The 22,861-nt window shown below is 41.2% G+C and overlaps 1 protein-coding gene across 2 annotated transcripts in view; it reads left to right on the forward strand.

Moving 5' to 3' along the window:
- The window catches only part of MYO5B (myosin VB), a 374,368-nt gene that overhangs the window by 320,304 nt on the left and 31,203 nt on the right, over positions 1–22,861 (forward strand). For both annotated transcript variants that reach the window (XM_089497439.1, XM_089497447.1), the window contains exons 25-29: positions 3,119–3,238; positions 4,692–4,829; positions 13,242–13,307; positions 16,027–16,266; positions 19,182–19,282. In XM_089497439.1, the coding sequence (XP_089353565.1) occupies positions 3,119–3,238; positions 4,692–4,829; positions 13,242–13,307; positions 16,027–16,266; positions 19,182–19,282 (665 nt within the window). The remainder of the gene's footprint in view (positions 1–3,118; positions 3,239–4,691; positions 4,830–13,241; positions 13,308–16,026; positions 16,267–19,181; positions 19,283–22,861) is intronic.

The following is a 22,861-nucleotide window of genomic DNA, read 5'->3' on the forward strand; positions in this document are numbered from 1 at the left end:
ACTGTTTCTTGCTGCAACAGATTTGGAAATAATTTTGAAGGGTATTTAGGGCTAACTATTTAGTTCCAAGCAATTTCCTATAAATATAATGGATTTATATTTATATATTCAGTGGTTTCACTGAGTTACAGACAAGGGTGCTTACAGCGCAAATCTCATTTCAGACATAAATTCTCTGTGTGCCTCCAGGTCAGTCTTTCAAGCCCCCTTCGTCATTTGTAATAGAAAGAAAATAATAACTATACTATAGGGTTGTTGTAAGCTCAGTGAATATTGAACATTCAGCTTGCTTTTCACTTAGCAGACATGTCTACACACACACACACACACACACACACACACACACACACAAATACTGACCCAATGGGTCTACAAAGCCACTTTCCATTTGAACATTTTGCCTACTAATGTCTTAAAGGCTATTCTTGGGATTCCCCAACCATGGTATTTTTTAAAATATGTTTTTCTTCATATGAAAAGATTGCCATTATCTAGTTCTTGTGCATCTGTAGTGATATTTTTGCTACATAAGCAACAGCATTCACAACCTGAACAAACCAAGAGGAACGATAGACGCAGTACAGCATTGTATGAGCTACATAGAGGAGCGATCACAAAAGCCACTACTTTCCCAATTGCACAAATCTAAGGAGTAAAACAAACCTTACAGTGAAGAAAGCTAGTAGGAAGAAAAATAACTCATTTGAAATATGGTGCTGGAGGAGAGTTCTACAGATACCATGAACTGCCAAAAAGACAAATACATGGGTCCTAGAGCAAATCAGAGCTGACCTCCCCCTAGAAGTCAAGATGACTAAACAGAGACTTCCATACTTTGATCATGCCATGAGAAGCCATGATTTAATGGAAAAGGTGATAATGCTTGGGAAGATGGTAGGAAAAGAGGAAGACTGCATTACAGGTGGAGAGACTCAGTCAATAATGCCATAGCTCTCAGTATACAAGGCCTTAGCAGGACACTCCTGGTTTTTCATTCACAGGCTACCATGAGTTGAAGTTGATTTGACAACCATTAATAACAACAATGAAACAAACCTTCCCTGAGAGTAACTTTGACATCACTGCTCCAGAAAGCCCTGTTTCCAGGGTATCTTTCATACTAGACAGTTATGGCACTTCGATATCACTTTAATTTCCATGGTTCCATCCTAGGGCATTTTGTTACTTTTAGTTTCATGAATGATTTAATCCTGTGCCAAAAAGCTCACCAAACTACAAATCCCAAGATTTTGTAGAGTGCAGCCATGGCAAATGGAATTAAAAGGCCCAGGTTGTCATCCACTTTGCTTCAGATGTTGAAGGAACCTAGACCAAGAATCCCATGGGATATCTCGAAATACTGGGTGGTTTCTTGTGAGAGAAGGCTGGAAGAGGAGCTGGAATGCATTCAGATACAGTCCAAGTTGCCTTTTCTCCCATATGGAGACAAGCAGCTTGTGGGACAGGACAGTGATGGCTTTTAATAGGCAAATAAAAATCTATTAAAGAGTTTACATGTCACTGATCATGTCTGGAGAACCTCACCCACCAAGCTTCAACAAAATAAGAAGAGGGACACTTGACAGGCACTCCATTTATTTTTTGTATCACATCAGCCTTTAGGTGTGATGTAAAACACTCAGCCTACTGGAGAGTTTGTTGCTCACAGACCTCAGGGGTCCATTGACACTACAGAATTATAATGCTGTTATTCCACTTTAACTGCCAGGGTTCTGTCTTAAATCTCTGGGATTTGCATTTTAGGGAGGAGTATTTAAAATGATCAGCCACACATCTCTAGTACTTCAGCAAACTACAAAACCTAGCATTCCATAGGAAGAAACCATGATAGTTAAAGTAGAATAATGCTGCTATAATTCTATTGTGTGAATAGGCTGATCTAGTATGATATTGGGATGGTGATAGGAAACTAAAGTAGACTTGAAAATCAGGCTGTCCCTGTGGAAAAAAATGGGCCCTTGGTATTCACTGGGGTTTGGTTCAAAGGCATCCCTTGGATACATAATCCATACATGCTCAAGTCCCATTATATACAAAGGCATAGATAGTAAAATGGTGTCTCTTTATAAAATGAGAAAATCAGGGTTTCCTTTTTGGAATTTTTTAAAAAATATTTTCAATCTGTGGATAATTGTATACATGGATACCAAGGGCCAACTATATTGACATTTTTGAACCCTTTCAAATCTTCTCCTCCCAGTGACAACTGGTGGTTTCCAAGTCAATGGGGCTGTGAGTTTGCACTTGAATTTAATCTGTGTGTGTGTGTTTTAAAAAAGCTATCCAAGGTGCTGAAACTGTTTAAAAATATAGTTTAGCACTATGGATAGCTCTTTTAGAGTTTGACCTAAAACATGGGGTAGATTCACAACCCCACTGACACAAAAGCCAAGAGTCACAACTGCCTGTTCAAGACTTTGTGGAGCAAGAATGTCGAAGCCCTAAGAGAAAAGCCTAATCATTGCAGCTGATAATGCACATCTTCTAACACCTGATAAAATAGACTGGCTTCTTGAATGTTCATGCCATAATTAATCTTTAAGATGACACAGGTTTCTTTGTTGTTTTTGATGCAACCATCTCATATGTACAGCCATCTATAAATCCTCAAAGGTGGCTGGTTCTGTTTCGATTATCCAGGGACATTTTTTGTTGCCAGAAGAATCCTCTGAATGTGTAGTATTATATTGTTTCTATTTATTCTATTCTATCCTTTCCCCTCAAATTAGGACTCACAGCAGCTTTCAGTTACCCCCCCCCCCAAAAAAAAAGTACAGCTAAAAATATACCCAAAAAATGAACATTAAATTTAATTCAAACTACTCTTAAGTAGTCCAATTAACCATCTAATTAAAATAATAATTGTAAGCTGCTCTGATAGCCTTTAGGGCAGAAGGGCGGGGTATAAATACCATAAATAAATAAATAAAGTAGTTGGACAGCCTTGATGGATGACCCACTCCAACAAAACCATTGGTTTTTCTGTGTATATGCGCCCCTAGGAATTGTTCCTAGCAAGCAATCTGCATTATGTCACAACTGGCCAGGGTCTCTCTTAATACTCAGCAACTTTAATGTGGTCTCTCTCTTTGGACAGCAAACCCCAGGACACAGAAGAAACCCATCCAACCAAAGCAGTCTGGAATCAGACTCCAATTACCCATCAATTTCTACGTCTGAGATTGGAGATACAGAGGATGCAATACAACAAGTGGAGGTATGGAAAGGGAATTGGAACAGACATTGGTGTGAGAAGGATCCCAGCCAACAAACTGCCTTTGGTGTCATGGTTTGTTCTCTAAGTAGTCTAAATGAAGTAGATTGTGTAGAGACATGCTTCGAAAATGGAACTAATACATCTTTGTTCTACTATTGGAAACCAATACCGACTAATTTATTAGGAGAAGCAAATATCAAAACCTTAGGCTTGCACTGAGAAAATTGTACTGTTTATTTAGTTTGTTTAGCCAATTAGAGAGGATTAATTTTTAAATGCATGCTTTTAGTAATCACTTAGCCCTGTACATAGAGAGCATTAAGTAATGATGATTAAAAGTGGTTTGTAGTACATTTATACATAACAGACTCTCTTTTTAGAAAGGAAGCAAGCTCTCAAGGACTGGTTTTAATCCAGTTGTGCTTTCAGAAAGTTGCCCCGTGCTTACATGCAAATGTAAACTCCAGCCACCATTTTAAAATACGTTAAAGGAAAAGATGTTGACGTATTGGTCCATGTAGCATATTGGTTAACAACAGAAAGAAAAGTCCAACTTTTTCTTCATTCTTTGTAGGACTTGTAAGAATGTGTTGTGAGAATGTGTCGGATTTAAGTTATGAGCACCAGGAATAAAACTGACATTTTCAGCTTCTTAAACAAGATAGTTTGTTCAGCCTCCATGGCCAGTCTTAGAAGACCTCACTGTAGTATTTTTGTTATGATTTAAGGACTCAGCAAGTGGTTATTAGAGTGAAAAAGAAAGTGAATTGTGATATAGGGACTGAGATTAGAGGTACAGGCAATAGAGCAAAGTGGAGGTATGGTTTGGCCATTCCTTCTTCTATTGTGGTCTTTCTGGTCTTTAATCACTTTACTACTCATTGTTTCAGTTTCTTCCTCTGTTAGGGATGGGGTTAAGGTTGCTAGTTCCTGGTCTTGAGAACAAGAAAGATAAAGATGGATTTTTGAAATACTGACTTTCTTTGGTTGGATTCTGTTTCTGTTGTCCCAAGAAAATACGCTAAGCTTCTTAAACCACCCAAACACACACATTAAAGAGTTTATGCATGCAGTGTGAATGGTGGTTTTTTTTTTAAAGACACTGATACCGCCAAACACCTTTTGGGCATGGTATGCCAGAGGCATTGTGGAAGTGAGTACTGTTTCATGCACCACATACTGGAAACGTTCTCTGCAAAATCTGCATTCTCTTTCCACTTTAGAGTGTGTGCGTGGGGGCGGTAATAAATGATTCTTAGATTCTCCATTTAGGAAGAGTTTTTAACCAGCCATGCTCCAAGTTCCCTTTCAACAGTTGAAAGCATGTAGGTGTTGTAGAGTGGTTCTCTGTGCCATCTTATGTTCTGCATGTTTTCAAGGCAGCTTGTAGCTTTCTCCTATGCTTTAAGGTAACTGTTCAGACTCATCTCTTCCTTTAACTCTTCCACCACAGGAAGTTGGTTTGGAGAAGGCAGCCATGGACATGACCCTCTTCTTAAAGCTTCAGAAGCGGGTGCGAGAGTTGGAACAGGAAAGAAAGAAACTGCAAAGTCAGTTGGAGAAGAAAGAGAACGATAGCAAAAAAACTCAGGTACGAAGTGGTATATTGCTGCTATCCCTGTTGATTACATATCTATAGCTGGCATTTCCATTAAACTTTTAAAAGATACATTGTAGATTCAGAAATTGATTTATTGTGGTTTGTTGTTATGTGCCTTCAAGTCAGCATACTGTAGATGTATGAATGAGAGCTCTCCAAGAAACCTTTTATTAAAACCCCTGCTCAAGTCTTGCAGATTCAGGGCTGTAACTTCCTTGATTGATTTCCTGATGATGATGATGATGATGATGATGATGATGATGATGATGATATTTATTTGTATCCCGCCTCTCCCTGTATTGGATCAAGGTGGGTAACAACAAACATAAGAACAATAAAAATAGAACACAACAAACCACAAGTAAAAACATAGCAAAGCATATAAAATCCAATTCCCTATCTCCCTCCCACTTTAAAATAGCATTAAAAACAATAATTTCTAACTGGATAGTGAACATTCTGAGGAGGTCAATTTGGGAATGCCTGCTGGAAGAGATCCATTAGTCTTGATGTGGTCTTCTTTTTTCCTACTGTCTTCAACTTTACTAAGTTTTTGTTTTTGTCCAGTAAGTCACATAATCGCACTGATGAGGCAGTGAAATAGACATTGCATCACCTGTGTTGCTGCCACACATTACTAATGACACCCCATGTAACATGTAGTGAAACAGTGGGGCCCTAAAGGTGATAGGAGGCCAGGGCTAATTCCACACACAGAACCAAAAGCAACAGAGATACACCTTTTATCTTTCCAAAACCTTTTTTTCTTATGCTCACTATTTCCACAGCTTCTTCCTTATCTAGCTGGCTGTAGGGAAAGGGAGGAACAGATCATTGATGCCAAAGGTGGGGACTGATTTCTAGCAGGGGACCTAGTGGTGCCTACAACATCAATGGAGTGGTAAATCCATTATGGGTTATAATCCAGACTTCAAAAGGAACTCTCCAAGATACTAAACTCCATTAACAAAATGTATTCAAGGCTTTGGATAACTCTTTTAAAGTTCAAACTAAACCCCTGAGTAGCCTCTCTCTCTCTCTCTCTCTCTCTCTCTCTCTCTCTCTCTCTCTCTCTCTCTCACACACACACACACACACACACACACACACACTGACATCAGCACCACTAAAGAGACTTGTGAAATCAGGCTGATGGGCAAATTGCTTTCAGTCCAGAGTGTCCGGAGGCCATAGGTATGTAGTTTGTGAGAAGACCAATACTCCTAGTTTATTTCCTTGTAACTTTTGTCAAAAAAGATGTGGAGAATTGAAGTGCACAGTGATAACTCTGCCATCACCATGCCACTTGCATCAACTTCCTGCTGTAGTTTTGTGCAGTGATGAATGAATGAATGAATGAAGGTTTATTTATATACCGCCGTTCCAATGATCACGGCGGTTAACAATAATAACAAAAACAATAACAATACATTATATAACATAGGAACCCCCCAAGATAAAACCATACAACATGAATGAATGAAGGTTTGAATGAATGAATGAATGATGCTTTTCAATGAAAACCCAAAATTTGAGGCCCATATGAATTTCATGGTACAATATTCAAAGTGAAGGATCACTTCTTTGAATGTTTCTCCTAACAGAATTTATTTGCCAACAGACTTCTAGTTTGTGAAGAGGCCTACTCTTTTCTCTGCTATATCAGTTTTCTATATGTAAGGAAAAATCTATTAAAAATAAATTTAAAAAGACACTCATTCTACAGTGTGAAATAGCTTAGTCCTACAACTGCTTTTTCATGAGACAGATTTAAAATAGATCAACTCAAAGATAACTATCAAAGCAGATTTGCAATATGTTTTGCTCTGGTAGTCTATTCGAATTTTGTTCTTTATGAGAAATACTTGATAGATTCCACCTTCCAGCTCAGTAAGCCACAAAAAAATGCCCTGAGGGCCACATGAGGCCCCAGGGCAGGATTTCATTCACCCCTGACCCAAGTCTAATGAATTCACCAATTTTTGTGTTTTTCCCCATTCAGAAAGTCTGCAAACTGAGATAGACAACACCTTGGTCATCCTACGCTTAGTTAGAAAGCTGTGTGTAATTCTGTTGCTTTATTCTCTTGCTGCCAGCTTCTGCCTAAGGATAGGCACTGCAATCACTGGAATGCACAATCAGTGTTGGAATGATGCATCTCATGGTAGGGTTAATTGGCCAGGCAATGACTTTGTTCCTGAGCTGTCATGAATGCAAAATCGAATTGATTCGATTTCCCAGGCAGATAGGAAATTTGTGTCTTGAACGTAATCCAGATATTTTGAAGCCAGGTAGTGAAAAAGCAGCATGGAAAAGGACATCCAAGCATTTTCATTTAAGTACAATAGGGTTTGATGCTGACACGTTTGTTAATGAAAAGAAATACCCTGCTTTTCTGGTGGGACAATGATGGAAATGCCTCAAATCCTTCAGCCAGTACAGCCAGTGGACATTCTGACTGGGGATTCTGGGATTTGTGTACCCTCCAACTGTCCCAATTTGGCAGGAAAAGTCCTGATTTATCTTCTGTTGTCCCACCTTTCCAGCTGATTTTAAAATGTCATAGTTTCTTTCTCCTCCTCTCTGTTTCCCACTTAGTCCTCAGCCTACTTCAGTCACTTCAAACTGAGTTCAAAGGTGCAAAGTACTTTGAATTCAAGTCACATGGGGGCGAGGAATGGACAGGCAGAACCTGTAGATTCAGGCAAAAGCAAATTGCAGCTTCTCCCTGCTTAGTAACTTTTGCTGTCTTGACCACACTTTGATGTTGCTTGGCCACACATGTCTCAGTTTCCATCTGTGAAGTGCTGGAGGGTATGGAATTGTAGTCCACCAAACACAGTTTTTCCAGGCTCTGCCAAAACATGATAAGGCCTCAGCAACTTCAGCTGAATGATGATAGACAGTTTTGTCCTGCTAAATGTAGAACTTGGGAAGTTCACAGGTTCAATTCCTGGTATCTCCAGTTTTAAGAAAGGTTCAACTTTCTTAAACTGAAAATAGTAGTATTTGAACTCAACAATTTATCCTTGGAAGGAAAGATGGGCTGGCACGAGAAGTGGCGGCTTGTTCTGCTCCTGTCAAGTTTCCCACAGATGGGTAAAATGGCTGTTTGTAATAGTGCTAAGCTTTCATTTTATCTTCTTCATTCTGCTGTGCTTCTGTACTTCTTGTGAGGGCTACAGCTCAGTGGTAGAGCACATGTTTTGCATACAAAGGATTGCAGGTTCAGCCTCTCACATCTCCATTTAAAAGGTTCTGGAGCAGAAGTGCTGGAAGAGGTACAAGGTTCTAAAGGTGCCAGGCTAGATTAAGTAAGGATTGATCTGATATAAGGCACCTCCTGAGCTTGGAAGAAGTTGCTTCCCTACTACCAACCACAAATGTGGCCACTGGCATTTCCAAACTCTGGGCAACTTCATCTGTTCAAGGCTACTAGGTTATCTCTATGGTGGTGGCCTGTAAAATAACAAATTGCTAGAAATATTTATTGAGGGAATATAACTTCACTTCAGCAGAGGTAAGGGGCCTGGAAAGTGTTATGCCTTTCCACCTGAGACTAAAAAGGTCGTAACTTTTAACCAGAGCAAAGAAGTTACTTTTAGAGTGTTTATCTAGGCAATTGCCTAGGTGATGTTTTATGAATCTTGGCATTTCTATTCTACTTCTATCCACCAGTTTGTCAGTTTCTTGTTCAGTGACCAGTAAGTCCATTTGAGAGAGAAGGAGTTTCCCTTTTTATATATTCTGCTTGTCATGTAAAAGAGCACATTCGGCTTGTTTGGGATTTTTCTGGGACAAAAAGGATAATTCATTTAAAAGAATGCTCATCACAACCAGGGTCCATGTAGAACAACACATCTATTTCTCTTTGCAATTCATTTTTATTAATTTTTATAAAAACAAAAACAGCAAGTCAAACCAGAAAGCAGAAAGAAAAACAGTATATGTTCTTTACCTGAATTAATGCAGGATATCAACAGGACCAAGCTTGTTGGACTCCATCACCTCTTGTCCCTAGCCATTAGCCCCATGCTGGCTAGGAGTCCAACAGCTTCATCTGGACCATATGGATGTAGTTCCACCATTGCTATTGTTGTGTGCCTTTGAATCAATTCCTACTTATGGTGGCCCTAAGGCGAACCTATTATGTGGTTTTCTTGGCAAGATTTGTTCAGAGGGGGGTTTGCCTTTGCAGAGAGAATGTGATTTTCTCAAAGTCATCCAGTGGGTTTCCATGACCCAGGAGGGACTCAAACCCTGGTATCCAGAGGCATAGTCCATTTCTCAGAACATAGCACCATGCTAGCTCTGGTTCCACTATACACGGCTTTTACTCATACTCCACTATTATGTGACCATGCAAGCATGAGAATGCGTAAAAGGCAAATTTTCCAAATTGTATTTCCTGCATTTCTCATTCAAGTGAAGCTCTACTTGGTTTCCATTTGGGATGGGCAAGTGTTAAGAGTTAGAGGGCCACATAAGCTTCCCAGGAGACCTTGGAGGGCTTGTAAAAATCTTGAAAACAAAGTATTTGCACCACTTTCTAGGGTCATGTTTTCAGCCCTCTCTGGGCTATTTTAGGCCAGAGAGAGACCATTCCCCCCCCTAAAAAAAATGAAGTGACCCAAATGCTTGGGCTGCACATGACCCACACATTCCCTGCTCCAGTCCACATGATTTAACACCCAACCTTTTATTCTCAAAGTGTCCTTATGAGGTAGAGTAGGCTGAAAAGAGGTAATATCTGCCCATGGTCACCCAGTGAGCTTCATGACTTGAACAGCAAAAGCAACTAAATGGCTTGGGCCCAGGCTACCTGAAGGACCGCCTCTCCCCATACATTCCGCCTCGCACCCTCAGAACATCTGGGCAGCAACTCCTTAGGGTTCCCGGGGCGAGGTTATCCTCCACTTCCAGGAGGTCTTTCTCCATCGCCGCCCCGGCCCTTTGGAACACGCTGCCCATAGAGCTCCGCTCAGTCACCTCCCTGGCCCAATTCAAACGGGAGTTGAAGACCCACCTGTTTGGCATCGCATTCCCCGATTAGTCCTTATAGGCCCCCCCCGCCATAAGGCCGCACAGGCAATGGGTTCTAACCCGGGGGCATTTCTCGTTGTTTTCTTCAGTGTTGTTTGTATTTTAATATTGTATATTGAAACTTTTTATGTAATTTTTAATCTGCTGTGAACCGCCCTGATCTTCGGAAGGGCGGTATATAAATAAACCATTTATTTATTATTTAACTATGGCCTTCCAGTGGTTGTTGCATGTCCCATCATTCCTAGATAGCATAGCCAGTGATGACGGATGCTGGAGTTGCAGTTCAGCATCTCAAAGGCCAGAAGTCATTGAACCCTGACTTGAGAGGATTTGAACTCAAGTTTCTCTGATTCTGGTCCATCATTCTTGGTATGCCAGTCCAGCTCTCGTATTTCCTAAATGAAATCCACACATTCAGTGAACCATAATACAAAAGAACATACCTTTATAAACATGCACATTACTCCAGTGCCAATGCCCATGTTGCCATGGTTCCTCCTTCCCCACCACCACCTTTGTAAGCAAGGGGATTGTCAGTGTAGGCTCACCTACACCTACAATCCCTTTTAAGGTTGCCAAATTGAAAACTAGAGAGGGCTCTTGTGCCTCTAATGTAGAGAAGTGAATTTCAGTAGATATTGTTCACAATGCAACTTGGTAACAAGCAGCACATGCTGAAATTCTCTCTTCTGCACAGCTGTTAAAGCTGCAGGAGTACTGTCCAGTTTTCATTATGGCAACCCTTCTCCCATTTAATTCAGTTGTCTGCCTTAGGCAGCATGCTTTTGTCAGGGGGTCGGTCATGGATGCTGCAACCAAAATAATGGTGGTGCCATGGGCACACATAAACAAAACTGCATGGTTTCACACAAACTGGATTAAGGGGGAAAGAGGACCTATGAGGGAGCAAAATATGGACGGGAGAAATGGTCCTGAGAGAAATAGCATCAAAACTGTAAGGATTATGTTCATAATAGGTGTTGAAATTGACAAAACAGCAAGTGCTTTCGCACACAAGAACTTAAATGTTGAGTCGCTAAGGGTGCATCCATACTACAGAAATAATCTAGGTTGACACCACTCTAACTGCCATTATCCAATACTATGGACCTCTGGGAACTGCAGTTTTGTGAGACATTTAGCTTTCTGTGTCGAAGAACTCTGGTGCCACAACAAACTACAGTTTGCAGAATTCCATACCACTGAGCCATAGCAGTTAAAGTGGTGTCAACCTGGATTATTTCTGCAGTGTGGATGCAGCTTCAATGTATAATTTTAAACTATAATTATATAGTATTTCCTACACCCCCGTGGAAGTCCCTTTGCATCTGCAGGATCTCCTTCTATAGTTCACAGAATGGACTCCTCAGAGTAAATGGCTGCATAGTGCTCTTCAGAGACCAGTATTCATTTGCAGTATATTTTTTTATCCTGTTTTTTATGATACTTTCAAGGCAGTTTGCTACAAAACAATTAAAAAACACTGTGAAATGTGAAAACACAGAGGCCAGGATAAAAGAGTTTTTAAAGCAGCTAAGAGAAAACAACCCCAATAAAAACAACAGGTCAGGCAATTAAAAGGTGTCACACATTACAGGAAGCTATTTAAATGCCTAAGAAAACAAAGTTAGGATTTGCCTGGTGCCTTTTTAAAGGCACAGAAAAGAATTCCCTAATTTGCTCACTGCCAGAGCTGGGAGAAAGGCACTTATTATACTACAGCTCCTAGAATCCCCACAAACTTCACCAGTGACCATGCTAGTCGGGTGATTCTGAAAAATGTGGCTGAAAAGTAACTTTCCTGAGCTCCCCCCCCCCTCCACACACACACACACCACAAAATCCCTTTTTTCTGACTACTGAGGGTGAGAGATATTTGGAGAAGAACCTGTGAAATTAATCTTGGTAGGTGCATCAGTTTATGACGAGAAAACAGTTCTTTAGATTAGCCATGTCCTGGTGAGCCATTTAATACTACTGACCCATTTAATACTACTGTGTAATATTTGAAGTACTTTGACAACATGCATCACATATTCATTGAATGTATGGGCTGAACTGCTTTGCATGAAACAGCCACATATTTGGCAGAAATGTGGGTGGGCCTTTCACATTGGCATTCTTGTATGCCCCATCCCCTTGAAAGAGGACTTTTACCAGTCAGATTTTCCCTTTGCTTGGAAGGGGACTATATGTTCAGCCATATTTTGTCTCTTCAGGCTTCTGTGACAGAGATAGGAATCCATCAACCCACCAGACATTGTTGGACTGCAGCTGTAAATGTTCCTCACCGTTGGCTATGTTGGTTAGGGCTGCTGGAATTTGCTGCATGCTCTACAGATGATACATGTTCTACAGCAGCATTTCACAATCTGGGAACCCCTGTTCTACAGATACTAATAGTTTACCTTTGGAGCAAGTATGGTATAGGAGTCTGGGTGATTAACTAGGAGTTTGGGTTGCCAGGGTTGAAATCCCTGCTTCCTAGTGAGTCAACCGCTGAGTGACCTTGAGCAAGTTACTCTTTCTCAGCCTTAGAGGAAAACAAAATGGCAAATGTCCTCAGAATAAATCTTGCCAAGAAAACCCTATAATAGGGGTCCATCTATACTGTGCAAATAATACACTTTGACACCCCCTGAACTGCCATGACCCCATCCTACAGAATCTTGGGTTTTGTAGTTTTGTGACGCACCAGCACTCTGGCAGAGAAAGCTGAAGACCTTGTAAAATTACAATCCCAGGATTCCATGGAGCTACATCATTTAAAGTGGTATCAGATTGCATTATTTCTAGAGCGTAGATGGACCCAAGGCCACCATAATTCAGAACTGATATGAAGATACATAACAAAATTTAACTTTAGTGCTGATGCCATTCTTTAGACAGCTTGAGCTGGATGTGTTGTGTTGTTTCGTGTTGGGTGTCCTCTCCCCTCAGGCTGTTTTAATTTGGGGGAGAAGCAGAGGATCACTTTGTCCCTCTCAATTATTTTTCTGAAAGCTCAACAATCTCTGCTGTCTATGGTGATCTATTATGCCCCTTCCAACATCATCCACATATGGAAAAACAGAGCGTGCAAATAGGTTGCCGATAAAATAGTACAAATGCTAGGGAGAGAAAATGGATTTCCTCTGCTTGTGCCCCAGTTGTATCAGACACATTGTTTATCTTACCTCCCATCAGTTTGATGTTTGCTAAAGACCCTTTGCTCCCCCAGCCCTTCCTTTTATGGCCCAGCCGTTCTCCAACAAACAACAGATTTTGTAAGGTGACCCCAGAAGCAATGAGAAACCCAGCTGTAGTAGTATGTTGTCAAATCAAATCTCTCTCGTTCTGTCTTCTTATTCCATCCAGGTAATTGAAATGAAGAACGAAATGGATTTGGACCGTGATACAGATCTAGCATACAACAGTCTGAAGGTAAAATCAATTGCTAGGCTAAGGATATATATATTTTTTTTTCCACCCCAAGTGTCAGGTGCTAATAACCTGAAAGAGTATTTGCTGATATCAGCATCCAGAAATCTATATGACCAAAGCATACAAAAATAAACATTAACTCTTTACAGCCTGATTTCCTCCCTTTACATAAGTTATGGGGCAGCTATTCAGCTTTCTTTCTCCCTGATTTTAATTTGATTGTGAAACAAGGCAGTTGTTTACTGAGTGAGTTTGCCATCTTGCTACAGAATCATCCTTATTAGTTATAAACATGATATTCCCCAACTTGGATGTTCAGGTGAGCATTGTTAGAACTGCCTGTTTCTTAGACTCCTACAGGAGCTAAGGTGGTGAAACAGTTCTCCAACAAACAGGCTGGCTTTTGGTGAGTTGAAAGTACCACTTTGAAACACCAGTTTTTACCTGAATGGTTGGAATGGTCAGGGATATCTGAAAGTCCATTGGCAGCAAGGATGGTAGGCATCACTGGGCACCAGTAAAGGCCCACATTCCTGCATGATCTCCAGCACTATGCCAAATTGCTCCTGATGCTGATACTTGATACTACGACATGTTCACATGTACTTTGTGAACAGTGACAAGGGGCTTCCTTCACTTGTCTTGTACTCTGAGAAGTAGCACAGGTTGGATCAATGAGGAAGAGTGTGAAGCCTCTTTCACACTATAAATTTATAGCACTTTGATACCACTTTATCTTTCACAGCTCCAACTGATGGTATCCTGAGATACCTGGTTTTGTGAGTGCTTTAGAATTCTCTGCTAGTGACTTACCAAACTACCAATCCCAGGATTCCTTAGGATGCAGTCATGGTAATTAAAGTGATTTCAAAATGCCCTGTAGTGTGAAAGATACCTAAATAAACAGGCAGTGGGGGAAAGGAGGATGTGAGCCCACTTAGAGAGAGGCCCCACTGAAGTCATCTTGCTTCTGGATTTTCCCCCAAAACCTGGGGCAATTACTGTGAGGGACACAACGTCTCCTGTTACGTTGTTTCTAACGCATCTAGAGACCCTCTCTCATTGGTGACCCTGTTTTCTGAAGTATCACAGACCAGTTGCTTTCTCTTCAATGGTGCTGGCTGTATGGGGCACCTTGAAGAAGATGGCTGCCATACTGCTGGCATCTCTCCCCAATATTCTAGAGTTTTACGATTTTCATTTTTGTTTATCTATTTAGTTGGTTAGATGTTTTGGCTTTTGGGGGGGGGGGCTGAGCCAGCGTGGCACAGTGATTTGAGTGTTGGACTACAACTCTGGAGAACAGCGTTCAATTCCCAGCTCAGCCATGGAACCCACTGCCCATCCTTAGGCAAGTCAAACTCTCTCTCAGCCTAAGGGAAAGGTGATGGCATACCTCCTCTGAAGAAATATTGCCAAAAAACAAAAAAAAAACAACAACTCCACAATAGGTTTGCCTTAGGGTTGCCATAAGTTGGAAACGACTTGAAGGCACACAACAACAAACAAACAAACAAACAAATCTAATTCTGCTGCACCTGATATTCCCAGGTGGTCTCCCTATATAGCTTCAGAAACCAGACAAAACTGGGTTTGTTTAGCCATAGGCAAGTTAGTTAATTAATATCCCACTTATCTCCCATTGTGGCACCCAGGACAGCATTCAACAAGGCTAAAACAAGATACTGTATATACCCCATGTATAAGTCTAAAAATTTTATTCAAAAAATGACCCAAAAAACCTGGGTCGACTTTTCCACAACTTACTGTAAGTATTGTATTTTAACTCTTATATAAAATGAGCCATCCTCTTTCTCTGAATAGAGTGGTAAAAAGAACCCATCTTGGGAGCACTAAAAAGAAGCATGGATCCCCTCTACTCTCTCATCCATCCAGTGTTTAGGATGAGCACAAACAGTTATGCCTACTAGAATTTTAGAAGTTCTTTGACATCATTTCCCTTTTCATCATCCTTTACATCCTTTGTTACATGTCCCTAAGTTTTACCCTCGACTTATCTATGGGTCGTATCAAAATCCATAATTTTGGCCCCAAAACCTGCCCTCCTACGTGAGGTCGACCTATAATAATAAATAACAATTTTTATTTATATTTCCTGCCTCTCCCTACAGATCGAGGCAGGATTACATCGATAAAAATACAATAGTCGAGTATATACAGTTAAATGAAAAACTGATGATGGAAAAGTTAAAACATAATTAAACAAGATATTATATTAAAATTCTATTACTTTGGAAAGGTTTAGAAGCATATAAAACATATATTCAAGATAGAAATACATCTCACACACATAGAGACCCTTAAAAGACTTCCTGCCACCACATAACCATCAAATACCTGCTTAAATTAAAGGTCTCTGCTTGCCAGTAAAAGATGAGTAGAAAGGGGGCTAGCCGAGCCTCCTATGAAAGGGAATTCACTAGCACCCACCAAGAAGGCTCACTCTGTTCAGTGAACAAAACTTTCTCTTCTCAGTGGTTTGGATGCCTTTCTATATTTCTGAGCTATTGTTAAAATCTAGATTTGTTTTAATATGGTGCTCCCCCCTCCCAATGATTCAGACTGCAACAGCAACCCAGGTTTTATCATTGGCAAAGCTGACTAGGGCTGATGGGAGATGCAGTCCAACAACAATATAGAAGGACATGTGTAAAAATGTACTGAGCTGGGATCACTTTTCAAATATCATTTTTAATAGAGGCAAGAGTTAGAATCAGAGAACAAGAAACTGAAAAATGACCTTAATGAGCTGAGGAAGGCTATAGTGGATCGGGTGGCACAGAACAACTCTTCCAATGATGTCCACGACAGTTACAGCCTCCTCCTGAATCAGCTCAAGTCAGCTAATGAAGAACTGGAAGTACGGAAGGAAGAGGTGCTTATTCTAAGGACACAGATTATAACGGCAGCTCAGCAAAAAGATGCAGGCAGAAATATGGTAATGGAAAAAAGAAAAGAAGAAATCCTCCAACCTGTCCATGTGTTTGTGTGTTCTTTTCATCATGTTCTCATCTGCTACTGTTTCTGCATGGTTGGGCAAACTGGTTTGTGGATCACTATTGTAGAGAAGTTGGACCAGATTACTAGCAGAGGGCTTTTTAAAATTAGGCCAAGAGCCATATTTAGCATTAGAACCCAAGATTTCCTACATGGTTTACAGCCAGTCCCAAATCAGAATTGCCAAGTGGGTTGTTTTGAAATAAACTTTTAAAAAAATGAACAGTTTTTTTAAATTTGTAAGCTGTGAAAGTCAAACTCTGCAAGTCCAATGTACACAATCGTTCTTGCAAATTTTGTCATCGTTTAATTGTTTGGCACAAAAAATATCGGTCCAGCTGGCTGTATCACCTGCCTTACAAATACAAACTCAGTTCAGCTTCAGCAGATGAAGAAGGAATATGTTTACAGCTGCTAAACTGGTTGGTATACCTTAAGTTTAAAAACTATGCATTAATGCAAGGTATTGGTCAGATGCTATATGCAGCAAGGACATTATGGAGAGTTGATACTGTTAGCTCCACTGAGACTAAGATTGGGGTAGAACATTGTATAGAAAGTTCTAGCCTGAGTCTAAGGTCACATCCATTCCTGGCCTTCCCAGTTCCTATTTTGCTGCCAGTCCAGTGAGATTGGTCAAGTCCAAAGCTAGGCATCTAGCCAGAGTACTGAGAAACAGATCCTCTCTCCCATGTTGCTAGGGGCATTATGAAGAGACAGAGAACCAAGGGCTGAAACACAACAAGAGTATTCCGTGAGGTTGCTAGAACTAGAAACTAGGAGCTGGTCCATGGAGCTGTTCCATTAGCAGCTTCCAAGCAGCAAGATGTGATTTTTATAGTTATCCTGGTTGCTTCCACTATTTCTGGCCCTGATGTTGGCCATATGTGTGGTTCTTCATTGCAAGCAGTGCTATGAAATGGGTAACTCATGTTGCCAGTCAGGAGTTGTCCCTCCTTGTGTTTGCTTAAGCACATTGCCTTTTGTGCACTTGATTTCTCAGATGATCACAGGGTTAATAAGTTTGCATGTATCTAGCCACAAACACACATACTTACCAACATCTTTGGGCTCCCTGGGTGAGGTGTTTTCCTGCAGGATATCTGGTCTTGCAGTGGAACCCTCCTTCATTGAGGTGGCATTGTCTGGTCCTAGTGGCAATACTCTAACCTGTGTAGTCCAGCCAAAGGGGGCTGGAGCAAACATTTGGAGAAACAGCATATTTGGTGGCTTGGCAGGCAGATTAAGGAAGATGGCAGATTTAGATAAGTTACACAGGAAGACCAGCTGATGGACACAGAGATCTAAGGGCAAGGTTAGATTCTTGCTCCTTTCTAAGCAAAGTCTGATGCCAGGCAAAATGAAGAAGACCCAGTGGGTTCCACTGGGAGTTAACCCATGCTAGCATACTGTGAACAATTGCTTCAAAGTGAAGTCGAAGGCTTTCATGGCTGGCATCCATAGTTTTTTGTGGGTTTTTCAGGCTGTGTGGCCATGTTCTGGAAGAGTTTATTCCTGATGTTTTGCCAGCATCTGTGGCTGGCATCTTCAGAGAATGCTTGCCTGGAAAAGAGTTGCTTGCTTGCAAACTCTGAAGATGCCAACCACAGATGCTGGCGAAATATCAGGAATAAATTCTTCTAGAACATGGCCACAGAGCCTGGAAAACCCACAAAAAACAATTGCTTCAAAATTTATCCTTTAGTGGCTTACCACAGGAAGCATGATTAAGGGATTGATGTTTGAGGCTCAACTGATTTTTCACAAAGGTAGATTAGGTGTTAGTCATTAGTATAAGTAAAACCTAGCTTCCATCTTTTCTTGAGGAATTTGGTTGCCACCTTCTCACCCAGTCAGTGGTGCTCTTCCCTTCTGAATAGAGAATGGACACATTACCAGTATGACTTGGGACAATTTAAGGTAAAGATATGGACCTTGGTGTGATCCCTAGAATGGGATTACTCTATGGTTACAAGAATCACCTTCCTCCAAAGTGCCTTCACTGAATATTGTCTAAAGCTTTAAATGAGAGCGGAGAGATTGTCCCCTCTCTCTAGAAAGCTGGCATTCTCAGAATGTGATGATTTAGATTCTAGGTTATTTTCTAGAGCCACAAGTTCTCCAATTTGAGGCAGTATTATAGTGACCTTTGGATTTGAAACTCTGAGGAGTTTCTAGAAGTAGGATAACAAAGAGAGCTGTAGAAGCCACATTGCTCCAGATTTCATTTCCACCTGCACTGAACTGATGCAAAAACAGATTGAAGAATAAAAAGATTTGGGTTGATGTATCTGATATCCCCCAACCAGTCCCCTACCCTGTCTCGGGTTCATTATGAAAAACATGAGTTTCCCCACATCAGTTTCAACCCTTCCAGCTTCTAGCATAGCTGTGCCACCAGTCTCCAGTCTTCATATGCTATCATGTTGCTTTTGTTGCTCTCTCAGAACATGTCTGCACTCACAGACTTTAAGCTGGTTTAACCTCTTTCCATGGAACTCTAGGAATAGTAGTTCTGGAGGAGGAAATGGAGGGATCTCTAACAGGGAGTTCTCACTTTTCTCATTAAACTGCAATTCCAATTAGAGTTAAACCAGCTTATCATTGCAATAGGTTTCTGTTGTAGAACTTCATATCTCCTCTTAACTTTTCTTTAGGCTGCATCCCACTGTGCCCTGCCTGTTTTGTTTTTAACCCCTGTCTGTTTTCAAGCATTGAATTTACCTTATGGCAAATGCAATTGTGATTGTAACTGCTTTTGCAGGTCAGTGCAATGTGATGCATGAGTGATCTAGAGCACAAAGAAATAGAAATAATTTATGAGACAAAACATTTAATGGTTGGCTTTTTTTTAAGGAGTCAAACATCAACATGCAAACCAGCTGGCCGAACAGTGACAAACATGTGGATCCAGAAGATGCAATAGAAGCCTATCATGGAGTATGTCAGACAAACCGGTAAGCCTGTCTTTGTTTATTTACCATGAAGGGTCAGATCAAATGGAATTAAGACTTTGGTTTTGAGTTCATTTGCAAGTAATATAGGAAAACACCCCCAGGAGCAAGTAGCAAACAGTGGCAAAACAATTATAAAACCACATCATGTTATAAACTGTTCAGTGTATATTATTCTTGGTTGTGGGGTTATCACACAAGTGCAGAATCTGATTTTGGGGATTTTGTAATTTGGCAATTTATACCAGAATCCTGGTTTCCTTTATTCATAAATATATGTTTCTAGATCTCATGGGCTGGGAACACCTTGGAGGTCTTTCAGTGGCATCTGGCAAATTTTCTAGAAATGAAGGGGAAAGGAACTAAAAACATTTAAATAGCTCTTTCAGATTTTGTGCAGAAAAAAAATATAAAACTTTTCAACTTCTTTTAAAGATTTTGGGACCAATTTGCATGAACAGAAGAGTACATTGAGAACTGGATAAAATAGCCATACAAAGCACTTCTGTGACTTCTTTGATGTGTATCCAGATTACAAACAAGACTGGTGAAATGAAAGGGTATCTCCCTGTAACCATTTTTTCACCATGGTTGCACTAGTGAGAGTTGAATTGCAAATTAGGTACATTATGAGTTAATCGTATTAATAATAATAATAATAATTTTTATTTCTATCTTCCCACCTCTCCCAATGGATCGAAGCGGGATCACAACAAGTTTAAAATTACAGTACCATTAAAACCACAGTAAAAAAATAAAAATATAAGAATCTAAAAACAGTAACATCGATCAATCAAGGGGTCAGCTGGTCTCGTTCCATACTAGTGATCTTCATAGGAGGTCAGGAGGATAAGCGCAGTGGGAGAGCTCTGTCTTTACCACCTTCTTAAAGATTTCTAAAGATGTAACAAGGCGGATCTCCTCTGGGAGTCCATTCCAAAGTCTGGGGGCAGCTATGCTAAATGCCTTTAGGGAAGTAGAAACATGTTTGGATGATGGTATCTCCAATAAATTCTTCCCACTTGTTCTAAGAGTGCGGGGTGGATTGTATAGGGAGATGCAGTGAGTAACCCAGACCCAAGCCATGTAGGGCTTTAAAGGTAATGACCAACACCTTTTATTGTGCCCAGAAGCTAATTGGGAGCCAGTGTAGATCTTTCAAAATGGGTGTTAGATGGTCAAGTCTCGAAGATCTAGTGACAAACCTGGCTGCCGCGTTTTGCGCTAGTTGAAGCTTCCGAACTTGATACAAGGGTAGCCCCATGTAGAGCACATTGCAGAAGTCGAGACGAAAGATTACCAGACCGTGCACTACAGCTTCCAGGTCCTTTTGGTTGAGGTAGGGTCGCAGTTGGCGTATCAACCGAAGTTGGTACCAAGCACTTCTGGCCGTCGCATCCACTTGAGATGACAAACGTAGAGACGGATGCAGAAGTACTCCCAAACTGCGAACGTCATCCTTCAGGGGAAGTGTGACCCCCATCAAGGAGTGGTGGACAAATTTCCCTCCCCGGATCTAAGGAACCTATGGCAAGTACCTCCGTTTTCTCTGGATTCAGCTTGAGTTTGTTTTTCCTCATCCAGCCCATTACTGACTCAAGGCAGGGATTCAGAGGGGAGAAGTCATCCTTAGTCACTGTAGCAGTTGGGGACAAAGAGAAGTATATTTGGGTGTCATCAGTATTGCATTGGGCTGTAACACAAAACTACTCTTCTTGCTTCTTCTACATATCAAATTGGTTATATGAATTTATTCTAAAGAATGAAAGAGATCTCTGCAGGGAAGGGGGAGGAAACTTGCTAAAGGCAGGCATAACATTTCCTGCTTCTCAGTTCCTTCCCACTAGCTGCCATTCTCTTGCTTCCACTCCTGGGGCCTTTTCACACCACCCATTTATAATATTGTGATTCCACTTTAGCTGCCATGGCAACATCCTGTGAAAATCCTGGGATTTGCAGTTCAGGGAGAGGCATTTAGAATTCTCTGCTAGAGAACTCGAGTGCCTCACAGCAGTACAAATAGGATGTAGCCATGGCAGTAAATGTCTGCCAGAAGACCTGAGTGTATGGGCGGATTATATGGGAGGAGGAGATTCTGTAGGTAACCTAGATCCAAACCATGTAGAACAATGATGGTGAACCTTTTAGAGATTGAGCGCCCAAACTCAGTGGCATTCCTGCACCAAGTATGATCTGGTGCTGGGGGGGGGGGGATTCTAGGGAGTGGGACTTCCGGGACAAGTCACACTCAAATAATGGCAATGGCAAAAATTCCCCCTGAACAAATTTCTTCTGCACAGAGGACCAATCCATTGAGGTAAATAGATAATAAATAGGCAAGCCACACTCTCTCAGCCTCAGAGGAGGACCATGGCAAACTCCCTTCAGATCCCCTGCCCCTGTTGAAAGGGGGAAATAACCCACCATTAGGCAAAAAAAACCATCATCCAGGAGTGGAGCAGCAGGAAGCACTTTGTCACCAGGGCTCGGCTTCCCTCCTCTTACTCCTCCAAGGTCAGGTGCTGTGGCTGCATTCATCAGTGGCAGAGGAACTGGTGACCCTTCTCCTTCTCCAGTGAGGCAGTGCCTTTCTTTGGCTGCCTTCAGGGCTCTGGCGGGAGGCTCCCAGAAGCCATGCAACGTGGCCCAGTGCCCTCGACAACTTCCAGCTCCCAGCACTTCTCCTTCAGCAAATGCTCCCTCTCTTCCATGAATGAGGCACCCCAAGACTGGGAGCAAAGGAGGAAGAGGTGATGGCAGCTTAGCAAAGCCCAAGAGGTGGCAGAGCCTGGGTCAGAAGGTGTACCCACAGAGAGGGCTCTGCATGCCAGAGAGGGCACACGTGCCATGGGTTTGCCATGGCTGATGTAGAGCTTTAAAGGTAATAACCAATGCTTTGTACCTTTTGTACCTGAAACTAATTGGCAGACAGTGGAGTGATTTTAATATTGGTATAATATTGGTGTATCCTGGATGTCCCAGTAACCAATTTGGCTGCCATGTTCTGAACTAACTGAAGTTTCCAAACTTGGTACAGAGGTAACCTAATGTACAGCACATTGCACAAGTCCAGCCTTGAGGTTTTCAGCACATGCACGAACATCTTTAGGTCCTCCAGCTATAGGCAGGGGTAATAGCAGAAGCATATAAACTGCCTTGAATCCCAGTATTGGGGAGAAAAGTGGACTGTAAATGAATAAAATAAGAATAGTATCAAGCCTTGAGAGTTCCCTAGCTCTGCCCACATTGAATGATTTATGAAACAGCCCTGACACCAAAGTCATAGGGGAATATGGCTTCTGGAGTGGTGGAAGGATATTATGAGAGTGACTCACATAACGCATGTATTAAGCAAGGTTAGAGACATTTAATGGAAGTACTGCCAACCCATTTCTTTTGTGGCTGCAAAAGCATTTTTGAAAAATGTCCCTGACAAACCACTAGTTTTAGAATGGTGAAATGACCTAAGATATACACATCTTCTTTTCTTGGCATCTGATCACCAACATTAGCTGCTAAATTTGTATCTTAATTCTCTGCTCTAATTCTTCTTTTATTACAGGTTTCCCAAAATTTAAAAAG

This window comes from Sceloporus occidentalis, unplaced genomic scaffold (genome assembly GCF_023333645.1).
Source record: "Sceloporus occidentalis isolate IW3139 unplaced genomic scaffold, rSceOcc1.0.p SCAF_1, whole genome shotgun sequence".
Lineage (NCBI taxonomy): Eukaryota > Metazoa > Chordata > Lepidosauria > Squamata > Phrynosomatidae > Sceloporus > Sceloporus occidentalis.